Genomic DNA, 20,594 nt, shown 5'->3' with positions numbered 1-20,594 from the left:
CGAAGGAAACCGTCAGACCGGGAGATTTTTCGACGGAAGTCGCTATTATCATGTTAACTATGCGTATCAACAAGGTAAAAGGAAAATTTTATTATTTTATGAAATCAGAATATTGCCAAAAATATGAAAATTAAATAATCTTGTGTGAATGTGATAGGTATATATAATAATTTTTGTCATATCAGTTTTGTAGCCCATCAATTAAAAAAGTGTTACAGGAGGAAACATCCTAAATTTCCGTAACGTCAAAACAGTTTACGTCCTAATTATGTCTCCTAAATTAAATTTCATTGTGCCGTCTGAAATTTATGGCCGGCTATTACGGACTTACACCATTTCTCCACTCAACGACCCGTCAGACGAACTGACACGAGCCCGAACCGTGTTCCTAATTCATTTTGGGAAGCTTCGCCATTCGGGAGAACGATCGCACGCTTTTATCACCGCGGTAAATCCCGTTTTATATAGGAAACACAGCATTCCCAAGGCACAGTTACGATATACGTCGTAAAAAAATAATTTACTAGAACGATCTCGCGCGGCGCGACGCAGTGGGTGACGCTCTCGAAATGGGTTTACAGGTCTCCGCCGCGGTGGGCGAAGAAAACGAGCAGGGCTTCGCCTTTTCGCGTCTCTCGCAATACCTCTCGTTTTTTCCTCGTTCGATTACGCGACGCGAGTGACCGAATAATAATGTGAGGCAGCGCTTCTTCTCGAGGATGTGGGCCACGGATAAAAATACGCGGCATTGCACGTGCGGGATATCGGCCGGGAAATAAAGCGTGGGCGACGCCGGCAGAAAATAGATTTTTGAGATTTCGGAGTGCATTTCGCGCTCCGTGTTGGCCTAACGCTGCAAGGTGGGGCAGGCTTTCGAAATCCTTCCGTCGAAGCGACGGAAATAAAATCGGCCGGATGACGTCCGACAGCGACGTCGTCGTCGTCGACGACGACGACGACGACGACAACGGGGACGACCGCGGTGACAAATGTCGGGTCTTTGATGAGGCCTGCGAGGCAAGGTTCACGCCGATGTAAGGCGCGGTATATATAATTGCGAAACTATTTTTGCGTCGCTAATTATTCCTTCCGGTGGCCCCGTGCGGGATAATATAAATAAAACCGCCCCCTTCGCGCGCGAAAACGCATAGGAGTGGCACGTTTCTGATACTTTTTTAGTGGCGCAAAACGGGCTGCCATCAATCATTCTGCAGAAATTGGTTTTATAATTTATTTAAAAGTGATCGAGACGATTGAGAAGAAATTGCAAAACGCACGTTAACTCCGATAATACAAGAATGCAATTTTTACAACGCTATTTCTGATTTCATGCATTATCTTATAATAAGGATAATTTTTACTCGAATTAGAGGAGAATAAAGGGAAATTATATAAGAAATTTTATTTATATCAATGTTTATATTGTTTATGTTGTAAGTCAGCGCTTTAAAAAGAATCGTATGATTTTTCTTCCGATAACTCGTCGCATTTCTTGTAAATTGTGTATTCATATGGAGATTCATTGGAGAGCATATAATTCAAAACGTGATCCTCGCTTCTTAGATGAGAAACGCGCGCGCGTGTGTGTGTTAAGAAGGTTCTACAGATAATGGATGTATCTAAAAATTGGAAAAAACTTTATGGACGTATAAATTAAGATGCGAAAAAAGTGCTCGAAAAATTTTAGCATCGGTTACCTTGTAAAAATTTGCAAAAATGAATTTTGAAATCACAGTTTTTAACATAAGCTACATATGGCAGAGGGGCTCTTGGAGACAGGAAACGAGATATTAATTATATAAAGGCAACCTACCAGAGATTCAAAAAACGGAGCTCTTCTAAGCTTTTCAGAAATATCGAGAAAAACAAGGGTTATCGCGTAAAATTTTGTGATATTGGCTATTGAAACAGGCCATATCACAGTTCACGTAGCGTGCTTCGAATAACAAGGGAGATTTGGCAATGTCGCAGCGACTGCACCCGCGTGAAAAGTGTACAGCCAGTACAGCACCACAGTATGACAGCACCTCAAACTTAAGCACCTAACGTTTACGAGCGCTTACGGAGAAGTACTCGCTCTAGAATTATGTGAAATTGTGAAATAACCACGGTCATATGAGCAGAACTGTCAAGTTCGCGACGTTACCACATTTTCTTCCATTATAAGCCGCCAGAGTCAAAGGAGCACTTACACGATATTTTTAATTATTCCTCGCTTCGACTAATATGGATATGATATAAGCTCTAACGTCATCAAAATTCACGAAAATATTTTATGAATACTTAGAATCGATGAATTTGAAGATTTTCTCTTCATCTCTCAACTGACTAGAGAGTACCTGTAGAACCTCCTTAAACGGTGCCACCGTGCAAACCGTGCGAGGCGTTGCCGCGGTGAGAGACCAGGTCCATTGTCATGTAGCGTGGATCACGTGAGGTTTCACACACACGTACGCTCCGTGTGTGTGTGTGTGTGTGTGTGTGCGCGCTTCACGTGAAAATACAAAGGCGTCAAGTTTCGTAACGAGAAGCGATGTGTCGGTCCTATTGTTAGAAAGCCAACCGTCTCCGGGGCGCACGAAAAGACGCCCATTTCGGCTTAGTCACCTTATGGGGAACTGACGAGATACCACGAGAAGTCGCAGGGGTCACCGTGTCGTTTCTCTTTCCTCGGTGACGGAGCAACCGGGGCACACAGCCCGTGCTAGACGAGCTGATCGGGAAGACGGATAACAGCCGCCGCGCCGCGCCGGAACGAAAAGCTCTCGGATGCGTGAATGCCGATAACGACTTTCCGGGCTAACACAAACTGGAAGGCTAAATAGAATCCCTCGTTCGTGAATTGCGATAAATGCTTGGCATCATGACAGAGAGAGAGACTGATGAGAGTACAAAGTATCCATTATGCTTTCAACGCGTAAAATTAATGGTTTACTTTGGTTTATTGACACACACTTCAGAAGCGTTTAAGTTGATGAATTTCGACGTACAGTCCATATTCCGAACGTTTTCCTTGATATAAACGCAAATTGATATAGACCATCGTACACTCGATTAACAATAAAAGAGATCAATAAAAGGAATCATACTTCAGTGTTTCCAATTTCTATATCTCGTGTCTAGTTTCGATTATTTTTACTTCTTCCCCGACATTTCGCCATCATTAGATATTATACCGGCGCATATTATATAACGCAAATTGATATAGACCATCGTACACTCGATTAACAATAAAAGAGATCAATAAAAGAAATCATACTTCAGTGTTTCCAATTTCTATATCTCGTGTCTAGTTTCGATTATTTTTACTTCTTCCCCGACATTTCGCCATCATTAGATATTATACGCCTGACGAAGGGCGAGACGGCGAGACGACTCTGCGAGCCAGCGACGAAGGCTATATGCATTTACGTCGAGGAGGATCGACGCAATAGACATTCTCCGTCATCCTTCTCCGAGGAGGATGCACCTTTCGTAATGCATCTAATGCGCGAGCATCGGACATCGGCATACGACTCTCTCCTTCTCCCTCTCTGTCTCTCTTTTTCTTTGTCATGCAATAAGTTTCGCGGCCGATTACCGTCCATTCGGTACTTAGATCGTTCGCTCGCATGCACGTAGGTATCTGCGTTTCCGTTCCGGCGCGTTACTACGCGAGAGACGTGACGATACCCCCATACGTGAGTTATTTCCGCGCGGCACTCAACGAGCCGTGTCGCCCCGCCGTGTGTACGGCCGACGTCACTTCCGTCTAAGCAGGTTGAACAAACCGTCCGTCCGTCGTTTTTCTGGGCCCGGACGGCCCGAGATATACGCGCAAATACATCTCGTATACATGGAAGGACACTCGTTACGCAAGAGGAAAAAAAATTTCAGTTTTACTTCCGTCGAGTGTGTCTTATTAAAATGCATTTCTCATTTTTTTTTTGCGACTTGTTTAATGTCTCTGCGAGAGATGTGTAATATTATTTTGTTACGTAAAACTTACGTAAAACTATATATGAAATCATAATCACACGCGTAATTATTTTACATTATAAAAATTTATTATGCATTAAAAATTTATGACTCGAATACACATATCATCGTCACTTTATGGCGCATAAAATGTAATTAGACGTGATATAAAGCGACAGACTGGTCTAATGAACATTCTAATTCTTTACTGTCTTACAAGCAATTATAACAGACGCGCACAAATTGTAGTAAAATACTGTATCCATTCGTAAATGGACGTTGTCGAAATAATTGGTCGTGTTGGATTACCAATTAACCAGCTGTCGTATCACGCGATGGCATTAATTTAATTTACGACCCCCAGTAGAAAGCGGTTTGTCGCAGAAGGTAAATTCAGGAACTCCCCCTTTCACAAAATTAACATTGATTTTAACGCAGCTGTTTAGTTAAAATGCCCTATCTATGTATATCGTTCTTTAAGTGCGACCGATAAAGTCTCCAATTTAAGAGCGAGACTTAATACACGGTGAGTATATTAATTTAAATTCGGTTATAGATGCAGCCAAAAACAAGAACAATAAATAGAATGTTGCTCAAATCGTAAAACAACGACCATTCCATACAATATATTACAACACCTAAAATTTTGAACATGATAAATTAGTAGAGTCTAAAAAAATATCTGAAAAATACAGTGTTGATCAAATTTATTTAATCTGCAAATATTAAATGTATAAACATTCATTGTTCCGAATATCCATATACATGCAATGCATATATTATTGATAGTTTTCTGTAATAAATTCAGTAAATCCTATATGACTTGTACGTTGGTATTCATATTCGCAAATCAACAATACGATTTAGCGAATTGCAGAAACGAGCGGTGCAATTGCCAGTTGCGCCATGAAAGAAGGAAATCGTGATTCCGGACAACGTCGAGGAAAAAGAGGTCGCGGCTACAAATTCAATGACGACCGGTTGATACGGTCGCTAACAGGGGAGCTTATATTCGATGTTTCGCGTAAAGAAACGACCGCGGCACGGCAAACCGTACGATCCTCGAGGGCTCGTCACTGAATCACGATTGTCAATGAAGAAATCCACGAATGCAGTTGCGACGACTGCAGCCGTGACTGCATAGCCGCTCAGCGATCAACGGAAATCCCTGGAATGTCGGTCTCCTCTACTTCTTCTGCCGTCGTCTCGTTCGCAAGTACGACGATAACATACTTTCGAATCGAGAATTTTAACTCGCGGAATCGACAATGCGCGGCAAGGAACGCGGGCCAGTTTTTGCTCGCACAATTTGTTCGCGCTCGTTTCTCGAAATGCAACGGCCAACAGTAGAGCGTGGAAAAAGTATATCTGGAGTGTCAAAAAGATGTGGTACCCACGATAATATTTTATTCCCGACAGAATTCGTGAAACCGATTCTTAATAAAAAATTTCACATCTCTTTCTCTCGTTCTTTCTATAAATAAATCCAGGAAAAACAGATTCGTATCGAGTTTTCCTCAAGTCTATATTTGCGACTGAAATGTTGAGGTCTAAGTTTAAAAATTCGATACACGAAGAGAGAATTTTTATCGCGTTTACCACCCAGAGCGAACGAAAACATTCGGAAATCTAGGTCATCTCACCGCTCTATGGTGGTTGGTTCTAAATTTGGGCCGTACGACCACCGTCGTATTATAGAAGCTTGCGGCCTGTCGCGATCAGTGACACTCGATTTGCAGTGGCCTAACGAGTACGGATGGCCCGTCATTGTGTGGAACATATATCACGAAATTCAATTAGCCTAATGTCAAAAAACCGCCACTCAAACGGAGACCACGGAGAGATATTTATGCGTCATTTATTCATTAACGAGACGCCCGTCCAATTTTAAGAGTCAAAGAAGTAAAATAAATGATAGAATTAAGTTACAGAAATAAAAATACAAATAGATATATTGAACAGTACGTAACGGTCATTCACATGTACCTAAGAGAATGCATGGATGTAACAAAATACCTATACTGAGAAAAAAAATTGTCTGCATTTTAGTAAATATTAGTTTGCATACACTGTTACTCCATTTACTAAAATGAAGACAAAATTTTCCATTTTTTCTCAGTGTATTAATATCGGTTTAAAACCAAATTTTCATTATTTTTTATTTATTATGTAATTTATTATTTCCATAACTTTTTAATTTATTGTTGACTTAACTAACAAACAACTAGCAAGTGATATGTTAAATTGCTTTTGTATAAAATTACAAATCTGTATAAATCTCGCTTCCTCGAAATAGCAAAGGTACGACGACGCGATCAATGTATTTTCCTACGAAGATTCCGCGCGAATCCCCGCAAGAAAATCGCGCGATGATACTCCCGTCACGCCTCATTAATCCCGACCACTTCCATCGTCACCTCCATCCTTCCGGTATCATTAACTAACGAGCGGTTCGTGGGGCGCCCTAACGGTGAGTAAATCCTCGTTTGCGAGAACCAGCTCGCCCGGTCGGTCGATCGATCATTCTAATCGCGAGGAGGTATTAGGACAGCGTCGGTTTCAGCGATAATTCTCGGCTTGGAACTCTCGTAGAAGTTTCTCCTGATGCGCGCACTGTGTGTAAATAGCACGCGGCTGCATCCGGTGTAACAGAGACATTCGAGTGGGAGTCAGATCGATACACGCGATGCGTTTCGATGCTGCGATTAATCTCGCTATTAAAAAAAATTACCATGTTGAATTTAATATGTGTGTGTTGCTTCTCTCTAATTAAAATAATTATATAATATATGACACATTATTTAGTTTTTTTTCTCTAAAATAAAATTTAATAGAGTTTACGAGATAATCGCGATGGACGTTAAAACGATTAAAGATTGATGGATTGGCCAGACTCCGATTTGAATGCTCCTACGTTTGCGTATACGACTTCGTTGCCACGCCAAGGCTTCGCGCACGACGACGGCGCGCGGCGCGGCGCGGCGACGCGCAGTCTGCTCCGTCGGCCGTTTCTCTCGATGCTTCTCTCTCGACTCTCTCGCAAGAGAGAAATCATTTCGCAGCATCCCGCTCATCTTGTCCCTTTGCCCGAGGCGGTGGGTGCGTGACACTTGTTTAACACGCGTGACGTGTCCACATGTGTGTGCGGGTATAAACATTTCCAAAGAAAAACATAAAAATGGAGAAAATGCCGCGGCTCTTTTTATCGTTATCTATTACCATGAAAATGTCGCTTATTAGACGTTCTCTGAAATAGATCCAGAGAGTGTAAGAACGTGGTATAAAGAAAATCACAAGGTACACATTGCATTTTACATTAAATTACCGCGTGCAAAATTCAGGATTAAAGTATAATCACAAAATGGACTTAGATTCTTAGGACTTTAAAATAGAGAGAGTTAATTATTATTAATTGTGATTTAAGCCTGAAAATCGCCAAGCTTGCAAGTTTTTAATCCTGCGAATAGTCTTGGTATTTTTTGAACGTTATAAAAAATATCTCTTTGGAGCTTCATGTATTCGAAGCCAGAGACTGGCTTCGATTTCTGTCTTCGTGTTACATATCGCAATCTGCGGCAGCCGATCCCCGACTTTTAACATCGTTTGACGTAGCGGTTTTTAATCCGACAAGTACCCATTGGATTGCGATTAAGTTGCGGCGCGATACAACGGTTCCGTGCGGTCGTTGCTTAATTTAAACAACCGCAAGAGGTATCGCGGTCTTCATCACAGTATGACTTACGTTAATTGGCTTCTGAACGGTCCGATGGAGATTTATGGTAATATGCCGACTCTCGGCCGCGAGTGCTAATTGCTCGCGGTTCCACGAGCGGAGCAGTCGCGATAACTGCACCACTTGTAAATAAAGCATCGCGATTTGACGGCGGTCGCCACCCATCGTCGCGAATGGGTGCATGTGGTTGAATACTAGAAAGAATCTAGCTTCTAACATGCCTGGAAAGTAGAGCCATATTGTAGAACTCCGTTTTTTTTTTCCTAACAAACGACCAGTCTAACGATTAAAGCATTTTTATACCGGTATCTCTGCAGTTGTTAGGAGTTGATTATATTAATATAATATTAGTATAATCTTGTATTAGTATAATTGTCGGAGTTAATTAATAATTTTATACTAATACAATATTAGTACAATTTTATATTAGTATAATTTATACTGTGATACTGTGAATAGTATATTATTAGTATAATATTGTTAGTAAATAATAATACATTAATTAATAGTGTGTTGTTATACAAGTATTTATAGCGAACAGTAATTTATAGAGATAAAGTACGACAACGAGTACATTTAGTGTTTCTAAAATTCTTGGAAAGAGATGCATTGAAGATTCCGTTATGCCTGGTGTTACAATCCAGTCCGGTGCGCGATTAAAAGTTGAGACCGTTTTCTCGGTAATCCTCTTCCGGCGAGTATGAGAATGGCGATTATGTTGTGCAGGTGCACAACGGCGGTCTATTAAAAACTAGATCCGCGCCGGGCGTGCACTTCTCGCGCTTAGATCGTTATAATATAACGGTGCGGCATAGAAATGCGCATATGCACGAGCGTGACAAGCGGACATTTATCCTAGCGCTAATGACCGTTTCCTGTCGTCCGATTTCTGCGGTATGCCACCGTAGAAACGCGCCCGCGTCTGCACGCTCGGCCCGATCGCTCGATAAGGAGTTCCCCGGGTCAGGGAGCTCTCGTCGTTGCGAACCGACATCCCGCTCGGATAATCATCGCCATCCTCGTCGTCATCCGAGGACGTGTACTTTCTATACACGCAGAGACCGCGTTCGCAGAAGAAATGACACGCTTTCGGCGCGGGTTCCGACGAATCGGACGCGCTAATTATCGAGCGTGGGTACTTTCCTCTCACGCGGCACCGTAGTGTAATTACGGTATAAGCCGAGCTGTAACTGGATTAATTTGCGCGAGAGATAAGAACGCGAAGCTTGTTAACATCTTGGTTGAGTTGAGAGCAAGCCGTGCACCGCTGTCGGAAAATTTATATTAGGCAGGATATGTATTTTATGACGTAATTTTTTAAATATAATTTATATCTAGTAATAAATGCGAAGAAAGTAAAATATGTCTCTTTTAAATGTCATTTATGTATGTTTACGCTGAATGTCTGCCGCGTTTATGTTCATATAAAAAATGTGTTTAGACTGGTATTGCAGTGCATTCGTTTATATTAAAATATTCATTTTTATATATATCTAATATAAATTATATTACATCTAATAAAAATATCGTTTTTATATTAAATTAAATTAAATTTTAAATTAAAGGAAATTAAAAATTCCTAAAAGATTTTACAAAACAGATTCTATTTTTGCGATATACAAATATTTAAAAAAATATTTAAAGAATAATAAGAAATTGACAAAAATACTTTCCACATGAAAGTTGTTACGAAGTAAAAATCGACTGCAGATTGATTGAAGAAACGGTATATAGAAGGAAGTGTGCGGTGAAACCCAGAACACAAACGTCGAACACGAACTTCGGCTTAATGAGACGTATTATATACACTTTGCGCTGCGAACGAACGGCGCGTTTTTCCGAATACATACATAAAATTTACGGTGCACCGACCGTCGTGCCATGGGAAAAAGCGCGGCGCGCCGATACGGGTATCGGCGGTAGAAACGGGGCAAGTCGCGTTCGCGTTCGCGCGAATTTATGGCAACCGGTTTGCGCGATCGACGGAGGAATGTCGGCTGTCGTTTGCGCCTGTCAACTCGCGTGAGAGAAAGAGACGCATCGTTGTCGTCGCTTCGTACCCCTTGTTGCGCCTTCCCGACAATCCGCGGCACTTTTCAAAGAGAGACCAAGGAGAGAGAGAGAGAGAGAGAGAGAGAGAGAGAGAGAGAGAGAGAGAGAGAGAGGTGACGATGCCTCGGAAAAACCGCAGATAATGATCGATATTCCCTCGAATGCTGGAGGGAAAATACGGTACCTTCGAGTCTCCATGAATCAGCTATCTCTATAGTAGGACAATTTAAGTTGTTCATCGTTAACCGTTCACTTGTGACTCGCATTCACGCTCAGGTATGCCAGGTATTATTATCCCGACAGAATGATCGTATAATGTCAGATGGGTCTCGAAGGATCGGAATTTATTCATCCACGTCAAGAATATTGAAACGCTTTGGATCCAGGAACATATGGCTGGCATAAAACGCAAACGAACAGTGTTGTTCACTTTTCCTTTTGCCTTTACGATTCCCGGTTACGATTCCAGAACGAAATTACGAAACTAAAATTACGAGAGATCTTATCATGGAGAAATGCGAGGAGTCTAAGTGGAATTATTTCAATTAAATTATTTTAATATACGTAAAACGATATACCGTATGCAGTTTGAATAAATTTTATAACTACTGTCAATCCTCTATTAGCCGCACAATGTTACAAAAGTTCTCGGGTATTATTACTGACTACCGTGTGCCCTGCCAATGGTGTGACGACTGCGATATGCAGGTGCGACGTGCATGGAACCGTGCCGCGCAGTCTGCCAGCACGGCGTTCTCCGCGGTTGCGTGTACCGAACCTGTTTCCAGGTTTTACGCACCGGCGAAGCCCACGCCGGCAACCCGGGTGCATACATGTATGTAATTACGTGTACCACCACTCCTTCCCCTGATGGCTGAACGCGTTCTGAATGCGAGAGAGCGTCCGTAACGTTTGGGCGGAAAGAAAAAGCGTCGCATAGGAAAAAGGGGAAACCGACGGAAAAGGGGCGGCCACGCGTAAAAAAGAGAAGAAGATAGATCAGAGAAGGCAAGACACGATAGAAAGGAAGAAAAACTTACAGACGGGGTGTAGAGAGCAGGAAGAAAAGGAAGACGCAGAGGAAACACAGACTTAAAGTGGATAAAAAGAAAATCAAGTGAAATAAGAAAACCATGTGCGGACGCAAAAAACTAAAACCGACAAAAGAAAAACGAGGAAAGTGGTTCGTGTGAGGACTGTGAGGAGAAATCTACGGTGATATAGAGGGAACGAAGTGAAGTAGGAGAATGGGGAGAAACTGAGAGACAGCGAAGCGCCAAGATGCGGAGAAAAAACGGGAGAAAAAGGGGGAGAGGCAGTTGGATAGATAGTATATTTTATAACGACTTTCCTGCCCGGTAATTAACCGTTTGCCAATTAATGAGTCGGCCGCGAAATCCCTCACTATAACTCGGACTCTGGCCTCCCTCTTTTTCGTCCGCGATACTCTCGCTTGTGCGAGCACATGCATGTAATCACGGCACACGTGTGTCTGTGTCGCGGTAAAGGCCTGCATAAAAGCTGGCCAACGCGCCGGCAAATAATTACTCTCAGCTCTCTTGTTGTCCTCCTGTATATTCGCGAGGATAGGACGTCGATGATACTTCTACGTGTCTCTCCTCTTCCTTCCATCCCTGTTCAGCATTAGCATGCGCTCGTTTAACGTGATTGCAATTTTCGTGCTCCCCGTAAACGCGAGTTAACAAGCCAGCAATCAATTTAATTTGCCGCACTTTCTAAAAGTTTAGATATTTTGCCTCATATCTGCTGTGTATTAATAACTGAAAGATAGTAATGCATGATAGAATTTGATTAAATAAAGGATATATATTAAGTTGATATTAAATATATCCTTATTAAATTATTAAATTAATAATTCTACTTTATTAAATTAATTTACCGTGACATTAATAACAATGCACTTTAAAAAGAGCTTCCCTTCATAAATGTTAATATGTTTGTATTGTGTCATGTCCATTTACGTTTACATGACACCTTAAATTCAATTAAGATAACAGCAGTTGCAGCATAAAATAATATCAATTCAATAATTAATTTGGAAATTACGATTTTATTACAGAACATCAAGCCACACGAATCTTCCTAACGCAACCTTATGATAAGCACAAATAGCTTGAGATACGCGCTCCCTCTAAATGGCTCAATTTATTACCTTCATCAGTGCGAACGGCGTAGCTCCAGAGAAGCAGCAATTTTCAAGAACCAGATCGAAGTAGGGCACGAAAACATGGTCGATCGAGCACAATAATACGACCGCTGTTAAATCGACCCAATTGCCGCAAATTGCCACTTTCGTTGATTCGACAAACACAGGGATCGAGAGGCGCGCGCGCGCGAGAGAGATCTCATTTTCGGTGGTCACGGGCGCAGAGAGTGAAAGCTTTTATTAATAACAATTATAGGGAGGATCGAACGAAAACGACTCGGACCTCCGGCGAGAGAGGAAAAGGGACCCCGATCGTCTGACAGGGAAAGTCCCGGATATCTACTACTCCTTTACACGAATGTACGCCGCCACGCCGCGCCGCGCCGCACCGCGCCGCTGCTACGTCGCTTTACCAAATTAAGTTACGCGCGACGCTCGCGTATAAATTATTCCTATAAAACGCATCAGTCATTCCTCTACTTTCTCTTGCCCGCGTACTTATATGCGTTACGCACGCGAAGATTCGGCCGTAAAGAAATTCTTTCGCATTTCCATATTATAATCTTATATGGAACTGACGCAAGCATATTCTATAATCTATAGTATATCGTTTGAAAATTCGAAGTCACGCTATTGCGGCATTTCGGAGTATTGATCTTTCCCTCCGGGAAGATTTCATACTGAAGAAATTTCCTCAGATTCTAGATTCATTACACAGCAAAGAAGAACGAGAATATTTCAACGTAAAACGGGAGGGACTATCGCACGCTCGTCTGTCGGGAAAATAAAGACTACGGAAAAATGCAAAAATCGAACGAATCTATTCAATGCAATCGCGCGTGCAGTCGCGATGATTCCACGGCGGATTACGTTATTGTAGAACGAGAGCTGTAGGAACCTCGTCACGACTCGTTCATTCAGTCACGGACAATGTTACGTGTCGCTTCCTCGTATCGATCAATCGCGCGCTTCGCAAAGCACGTTTCGTACCAGAATCGTTTCGCGAGAACGTCAACGCCGGAGGGCCTCCGCTCCGCCTTTTGCTTTCGTAAGGCCTTCGATTCGGTAGATCATTACACTTCACGTGCGCACGTCTCATCGGGGCGGCTAGCTTTCACCCGATAAAACGCATTATACGTCGGTCAGTGCTTTCCATTCGGAGTGCAAGGTCGACGTCAGCCGAAAATTTTATTTAAAACGCCTTCTGGCCGGAGAGTTTAATTTTCGATGTTGTCGAGATAAAGAGAAGGAATATGAGGAAGCAATAAAGATACTCATCTTTATCTCAGAACATTATATATTATATATGTTGAATTTTATGCGTTAAACCTGCTGCTTCTCTTAAATTTTTTACACACCGCAATTATACACGCACATACGCGCGCGACTACATATTGCATGACTAAAAAATACATGTGAAATCTTCTCTTACAATTTTCTGAAAGAAGCAAAAAAATATCTTAATGCTTTAATGCTTTAAATTTGTATCATCTCATATTCCTACAATTTTCTCACCGCAAAGAAAACACATTACGTTAATTGCCACACATCTTCATTATCACGAAATAGCCCAGAGATAATTTTAATGGTATGTCAACACGCGTCGGCACGTCACACCCAATTCTGGCATTTTGTAAACTGATCTTACCTAATGCGTTACGAGGACTATGTAAGCGTAATATACTGGCCGCATGACGAAGGTGAGAGCAATTTAGCAGCCGCGGTCTAAAACGGGCGAATAAAATTACCTGGCTCGCGCGAGGATCAATGGGCCTTGGGCGCAAATCAGGTCAATGCGATAACAAAATAGTAAGACATAGGCAGAAAATAAACCGCCTTAGGAACTTGGCACTTTCCCCCACGGTGATATTGCATCGCGGTATTTTCTGCTCGGTATATTTCGATTAATCTCAATCCAGCGGCTATAAACACCTCCACAACGTTTCATTCACCAGTTGGAGGTCGCGCGATCTAGCGACAATCATAACTATCGATTCAAAGTTTTACAGTCTTACAATTCTGGAATTTAGTTTCTTATAATCTTTTTAGAATATTAACATTTCGGAATCTGAAATTTCCTAAAAAAGATTCTCTACTTAGAAATCTTCATATAAATATTCAATTATTTTCACACAATCCGGAGTTTGTTTGTTTTGTAGCAAATAAGACACTAACAAAGCGTAACTTTTATATTACAGTCTCGATATTTAAATTCAAGAATTATATTATCACTTAAGACTTTATTTTATATAAAAAATATTTACATTTCTTTGATTAAAATCGTATGCATTTCGTTTAAAGCACGAAATGTTACACCGATCGTATTCGACGTACGCACAAAGCCCTCATACGATAATCTTTGCTCAAAAAGGCGACGAACCGACACTCGTCTAATCGATCTCGCAATACGAGTATCTTGCGAGTCACCGTAGCTACAAATTTGGCAAGACTTTCGCGCGTCAGCGCGCGGCGACCAGACGCTTCGCGTACATATCCGTTCGTACCAAACGCGTGCGCGTAAAACGCGCTTTCTCCCCATCTAAGGACATTTGCTTGAAAAATCCTTATGCCAGTTTACTCTGCGGTCCGTTTTGCGCACGGTCGCCAGATAAATTTTCTATTTATTAAACATACAACCGTGCGTAACGATCCGCGCTGGCTTCCGGTAAGAGCTCGCCACTTGTCGCAGTTGCTGCTGGCAAACACGCATATATGCGCGTGAACCCTTTATGGGCATGAAAGTGGTCGATCATGCTCAGTGCCGTAGTATCATCGATCGATTATCCTGAAGTCCTTTTTAAATTTTAAATTAGCTACGGTAGATCCCAATGACACAAAATAATTCTTGCTTGGTAGGTCATGTTATATATCAGAAACGAAGACTTTTAGGTAAAATGTTACACATGTTGGAAAATATCTTAGAAATAAAATCAACACTTTTAAAAATATGTGCAGTCTTAGTAAAAACAGAGTTTTAAATATCGCAAAATATCTCAAATTTAAAATTTATTTCGAAATTATCGTTCAGCGTATCTGGGATGTTGTGGTACGAATTGACCTCTCCGCCATTCAGAGCAACTCTTCCGAAAGTTAAATGTCTCCCTACAGAAAAATTGGCATACACAGACGACCGGATAATAGCCTGCTTTTGGTTCGTCACGCGCGATAGAGCAAACTCCAAGGAGCTTATCGATGGATTGCAACCGGCCAATCGATCCATTATTCATTGCTGATCTCAAAACCGAGATCAATACGCGATACGATACACAAATCAATGTCGAAACTCAGCAGTCTACAAAGACACGATCGATATTTGCCATGATATCATCTCTTTTGTGGCATCGGCATACGTTTCTGTACACGTGTATATACAAATCCGAGCGATTCGCTCCTTTCGCGATCACACGGATAGATCCACCGCGATCTCGGTCGGGCCGAGCCGGATCATATAATTGATTTAGACTTTCGTCGAAATGCTTTTAACTCTGATTTGCGATGCGTGCTCCTTCACCAGAGTTACGGTAGTGAACGCTTCCTGCTCTCTCTCTCTCTCCCGAGAGCGGCCCAATAACACTCCCACTCGGTAATTCGCACAGATTGATCTTTACGATCACCACCGGCCCGTAGATTCGCTGCGCTTATTTCGGATTAGCTGTATTTAATCTGCGTGGTACACGACGGTGGAGTCAAAATAACATGATTGTGGGTCATCGCACCCCGACCGCTCACGTATATACGACTTGGATCTTACCGATGTATGCGTAAAGTAAAATTCGTACAAGAACACGAAGAGACGCAGAAACGCTTTTAAGTTATAATTCAACTATCTATATTTAGATAAATTTTTATCTCCCAAGCATCCGATTAATTGAAAGTAATATCGAACTATCTCCGAGTTGCAATAATGATAATATTTTCGCAGTAATAAATAACATGATAAATTTTATAATTTTAAATCGTTATATGTATCGGTATTTATTGCCAGACATCGTTACGATACATTTAATTGCGTATCCAGCGCGTGCGCTGTCCAAAGTAATTAACTACGAATTTATTTCCGTCACGTGACAACTGTTGATTGCTATTCCGTTCATTTGTTCACTGTTCCACACAGGTAATCGTAAAAACACAGTACACGCGGGTGCTTTCATCTAGTGCATAACAATGACCATATGTGTGAACGTGTCATAAAAGTCATAATATGTGACTCAAATGTCGATTTGTCATAGATTACGAAGCAAGAATATGAGAGTGGCTATAACGTCTATATACTCCTATACGTCTATATAATCGTATATATACTCCTTATCGACATATTTAACTATTTTATCTACTTTCTTAATTTAATCTTCAAAATTTCATTCTTAGCAAAGTGTTATCTATCATCACGCAACGTGCTATTTATTATTTATATAATTACATATAAACTCAACTAATTAAAAATTTTACCATTTTAATTAGAAAACTGATATGTTAAATCAATGATAAACATTAATAATAGAGAAACCCACGCGCGACGTCACAAAGAAAAATTGTAAAACGTGACATTTGAATCGTTTCCACCATGGGATTCTAAGAAACATTTAAGTACCCTTGTCTCCTCTAACTGACCCCGGGCTCTAATCTGACATTTCCGTCTTGAGGTCTCCTCTAGATCTCATCGTCTATCGGGAAATTCTCAAGAGAACGCTCGGAGAGAGAAGATGCGACGAGAATTTCAAGGAAACCTTTAAAGATGGAAACTGCGAAGAAAAGAAAAATAAGTTTACGGAGGAATAGGGCAAAAATAGCATAAAAGTAGCGGAATCGAAATTATTCCCGGAGCAAATCTCCTTATGAGAATTATGCAAAATGCGGAAGTCAATATAATAAAATTGGGCTTAACTCCAATGAATTAATTGAACTCTCATTGAAATTCCTTGTCGCATCTCCGTGTATCCGCGCGTTTGCGCAACGCTTCCCGTACGTGCTCCGTAGACGAGTAATTCAACGTATACTCACGCTTTTGCTGTGGCTCGTGCTGTGGTGCGTGTGATGCGTGTCGAGCTTCATATTGGCGCAACGATTAAGGGCGTGCAGACGCCGGAAAAGGCTCTGCAGCGAATCGGCCTCGAGGAAAGGGTGGTCCTTGGCTACGCCGGAAACGTCAATCGGAAACTGATAGTCTGAAACACGAAGACGGACGATCGTTAATTTACTCGATTATATCGCGCTCGAGATAGGATAAGGTATCGCGCTTACGCGCGCGTATTTACGTAAACGAAAAAAGTACGTCGTAGCCGATATTTGATAATGTCAAAAACATTCGCCGTATCAGCCATTTGTTTGTTTGTTGCAACGGCACATTCAGGGTCGTTCGATTATCGAACGATGCTATAAACGCGCACAGGTATACGCCGTGAATAGACCAAATCCATGTCCATTTAGTCCGCGGGCCTTAATCTCTTCGTGAATCCGAGAAGAGCTTATCACATCATGTTGATTGTGCCGTTGTCGCGCGGCTCCATTCTGCTTGGTTTTTTTTTGTACAAAACGTTTAAATTCAAATAAATAACTTAAAACGTACGTTTTGTTTTTACGTGATTAGTATCTATTATGATATCCAATTGGATTTTACAATATCTAAAATGTTTCTCTATAATTATTAATATATAGTATTTTCCCATAAATTTAATAAATTATATAAAATAACACTTTTGTAATATTATACAGAAACATTTCTTTAACTATTTTTCTAATTGTGAGAAAAAATAAAGAAAATTATGTTTAAAAAATTGTAATTATATAAAAAAAATATATAAAATAACGTACGAAAACTTTTAAATTCTATGTAGTTACATTGCTATCCGTTGTTACGCACGAAAACTGTTAAATGTCGTAGTAATATGGCTTCAAAAAATACATGCCATATAAATGCTATTATTAACATTGACGTCTGTTGAAGCTGTACAACGATCATTTTACAATTTTTGTTCGCAATAAAAATTGCGAAAGTTATTTCAGATTCTATATAGTTACATAATCCATTTTGCACGTAACAAAAAAGCTGTTACAATAATATTAAGTTTTTGTGAATAGAATATCGGCGTTATTTTTTCTCATTTTCTACTACACTGGCAGTGGCGGTGAAAAAAAGATTCACTCTTAATGATAATAAAAATCGCGATTTTCGATGGTGAATTTTGCTATCTCTCCAGAATTTCTTCGTAAATATGTCGCAGTAATCTCTCGTATAAGTTTGGAAGATTTCTGTCACGACTTGCGCAACGCTGGCCTAGATCTTCTGAACCAGATCTCGGCTCTACGATCTTTAACCGGGATTCCGGGATCTTTAACCTAGGATCGATTCGTCGATCCCCAAAGTAGAACGACTCTTCAATAAACACGGCGAGCGTTTCCGTGGTATCAAACGTTTTCCGGTGAAAAGTATAATATATATATATTTGTTATATTAAAAATATTATTCTACCTGATTCATCTGTTCGCACAAAATGCCAAGGAAGAAGGGAGGGCGTTGCCATAATGTTTCATTAAGGTTTCTCGCAAACAAGCTTGGTAATTAAAAGAAATTCCGCTTACTGTAGAAACTATAAAGCGCACGCGCATGTCAGCCACGTTTATTTTCACTTATTAAAGCGTAAATATGATTAACGACTTCGAGCAGTCCCTGATGTTACTTGATAGCGGATAAATTAACCAGTTATCTGCTCTACGTACCGACGTTGTACACACTTCGCTTCCTCCATCGGAATGCTTAAACGCGCATCCGTATTTTCCAATCGTTAACATTTCTTCACGCCGTGTACAGCTAGAAGTTTTTGCAATACCGTAGGTACTTCTCGAATACGATAAACGTGTCGTGTAACACCTATAAACCGTCCGTAGCAATTTCCACCTTAGGTTCACATTATCATTCACTGCATACTGATTTGACGCGTGTACCGAATGTAAAACATATGCTATTGCAAAAACTCCCTATCGCTAGAAAATTTATTGAGCTTCTCGAAGTAGTATGAAAGTGTGAAATATATGTCGGGACTGCGATATGGCAGGCAGTCTTGCATTCTAATAAAGCCTGTCGACCGACGAGAATATAGGATGATGCTTGTGTCAATGTTATTCAATGAAGAATGATTTGATTCATTGCGCATTGCATATGTGCATATCTTTCGTTTCTTTATATCTTTCGCCATCTACGCATCAAACGGTATACTTCCTAGCAACGAGATCGTTCGCTAAGGATTTTATGATGCTATCGGTAGATTCACGTTAATGAACGGCGCGCTTCCTGGATGTCCTAATTACAAACTAATCACGTTTTACTGGGAAATTCGCTGATCATGTACACACGGCGCTCGTCTGACGAATCAATTAGCGCGCGAACTTTCACTCGTCGAAATCAGCAAATACCGATTTGTTCGCTAAAAACATGTTACTATTGACACATATATATATATTTAACAACAAGTCTCGCACATACTCGTCCACCTTTGTAGAAGATATTTCGCATTTTTCTTTTTCTCAATTTCTTCTCTTTCTCATTTTTCACATATATCTTCTTTACCAAGGTTAAGAAAAGGATCAGTTTCTTTTTTTTTACAATGGCCAACCCGTTGTCGTTCGCGAGACACAAAAATTCACTCCGCGAGCGACTTGATAAATTTATCCGGCGGCGCATCGGGCCAAGAATGGCGATGTGATCGATCGGATCACGTCCTTAATTTATCACGCCGATCGTCAGACACGACACCCACATTCGGTCGCGTCGCTGGAATTCCACGAAGGATCGGTCGAGGGGATCCTCCGCGGTCGGGGCCGGACACGACCCGCGGTAATATCCTTGCGAGATCGCGTGTGCGCGGCTGCGCGTGTGTGTGGGCCCCGTGCGTGTGTGTGTGTGTGTGTGTGTGTGTGTGTGTGCGCACGTGAGTCGCGTGATTCCCGTACGTGTTCGATGGGCATCGGTATCGGTATTTATATCATGCCTTGCGCCGACCGACTCGGGTTCAACTGGGTCAATTAGCTACTATTCATAGTGCGCTTCGATCGCGAGAACTCGTCTGAGTTATGATCAATCGTGCACTTTGTAAGTGGTACCACGCACGTGTATACGTATACGCCTAGGCACACACGCTCGTGCACGCATAAGTTTACACGCACGTGTACGTGTGCAAACTCGCCAGGCCTGCCGACGTATTAGAGCTGTCAGTTTAGAGCTGATAGTTTCAAAGCTGTTACGATATATACTCAAGTGTATGATTGTAAATTAATAATATCTTTAAGACACAGCTAGATATTTACAAATTTTTGATAAGACTTTTCAAGGTAGTTTAACAAAATTTTTCTAAAATTTAAGAATACGGTTCATAAATCTTTTTCATTCTCATCATGAATACACGTATCATATATAAGAAATAACAAAATAAATTTAATAATCATATTAATTATTCTAATCTTATTTATTATATGATATTATTTAACTCTTATTATTTAAAAAATATAAGTCTGTTTTCAACCTCTCCCAGGTTCCTTCGTGCATTCCATTCATACAATTCACGAGAATTATGAATGCAAGTCATCTTCTGTATTAAAGATATGTTCTGAACTAAAAATAGTCGCGCAATGACGACGTTGCCGCGGCGAAGAGAATGCATTTGTATGCTGTGACAGTTTAGAATAAACTTT

The 20,594-nt window shown here is 41.0% G+C and overlaps 1 protein-coding gene across 2 annotated transcripts in view; it reads right to left on the bottom strand.

Moving 5' to 3' along the window:
* The window catches only part of LOC112463841 (rho GTPase-activating protein 7), a 212,710-nt gene that overhangs the window by 6,847 nt on the left and 185,269 nt on the right, over positions 1–20,594 (bottom strand). For both annotated transcript variants that reach the window (XM_025030464.1, XM_025030465.1), the window contains exon 10: positions 16,911–17,074. In XM_025030464.1, coding sequence (XP_024886232.1) covers positions 16,911–17,074 — 164 coding nt within the window. The remainder of the gene's footprint in view (positions 1–16,910; positions 17,075–20,594) is intronic.

The sequence above is a fragment of the Temnothorax curvispinosus genome, unplaced genomic scaffold (genome assembly GCF_003070985.1).
Source record: "Temnothorax curvispinosus isolate PA1 unplaced genomic scaffold, ASM307098v1 QBEX01013717.1, whole genome shotgun sequence".
NCBI classification, from domain to species: domain Eukaryota; kingdom Metazoa; phylum Arthropoda; class Insecta; order Hymenoptera; family Formicidae; genus Temnothorax; species Temnothorax curvispinosus.
This window is presented reverse-complemented; position numbering and strand designations above follow the sequence as displayed.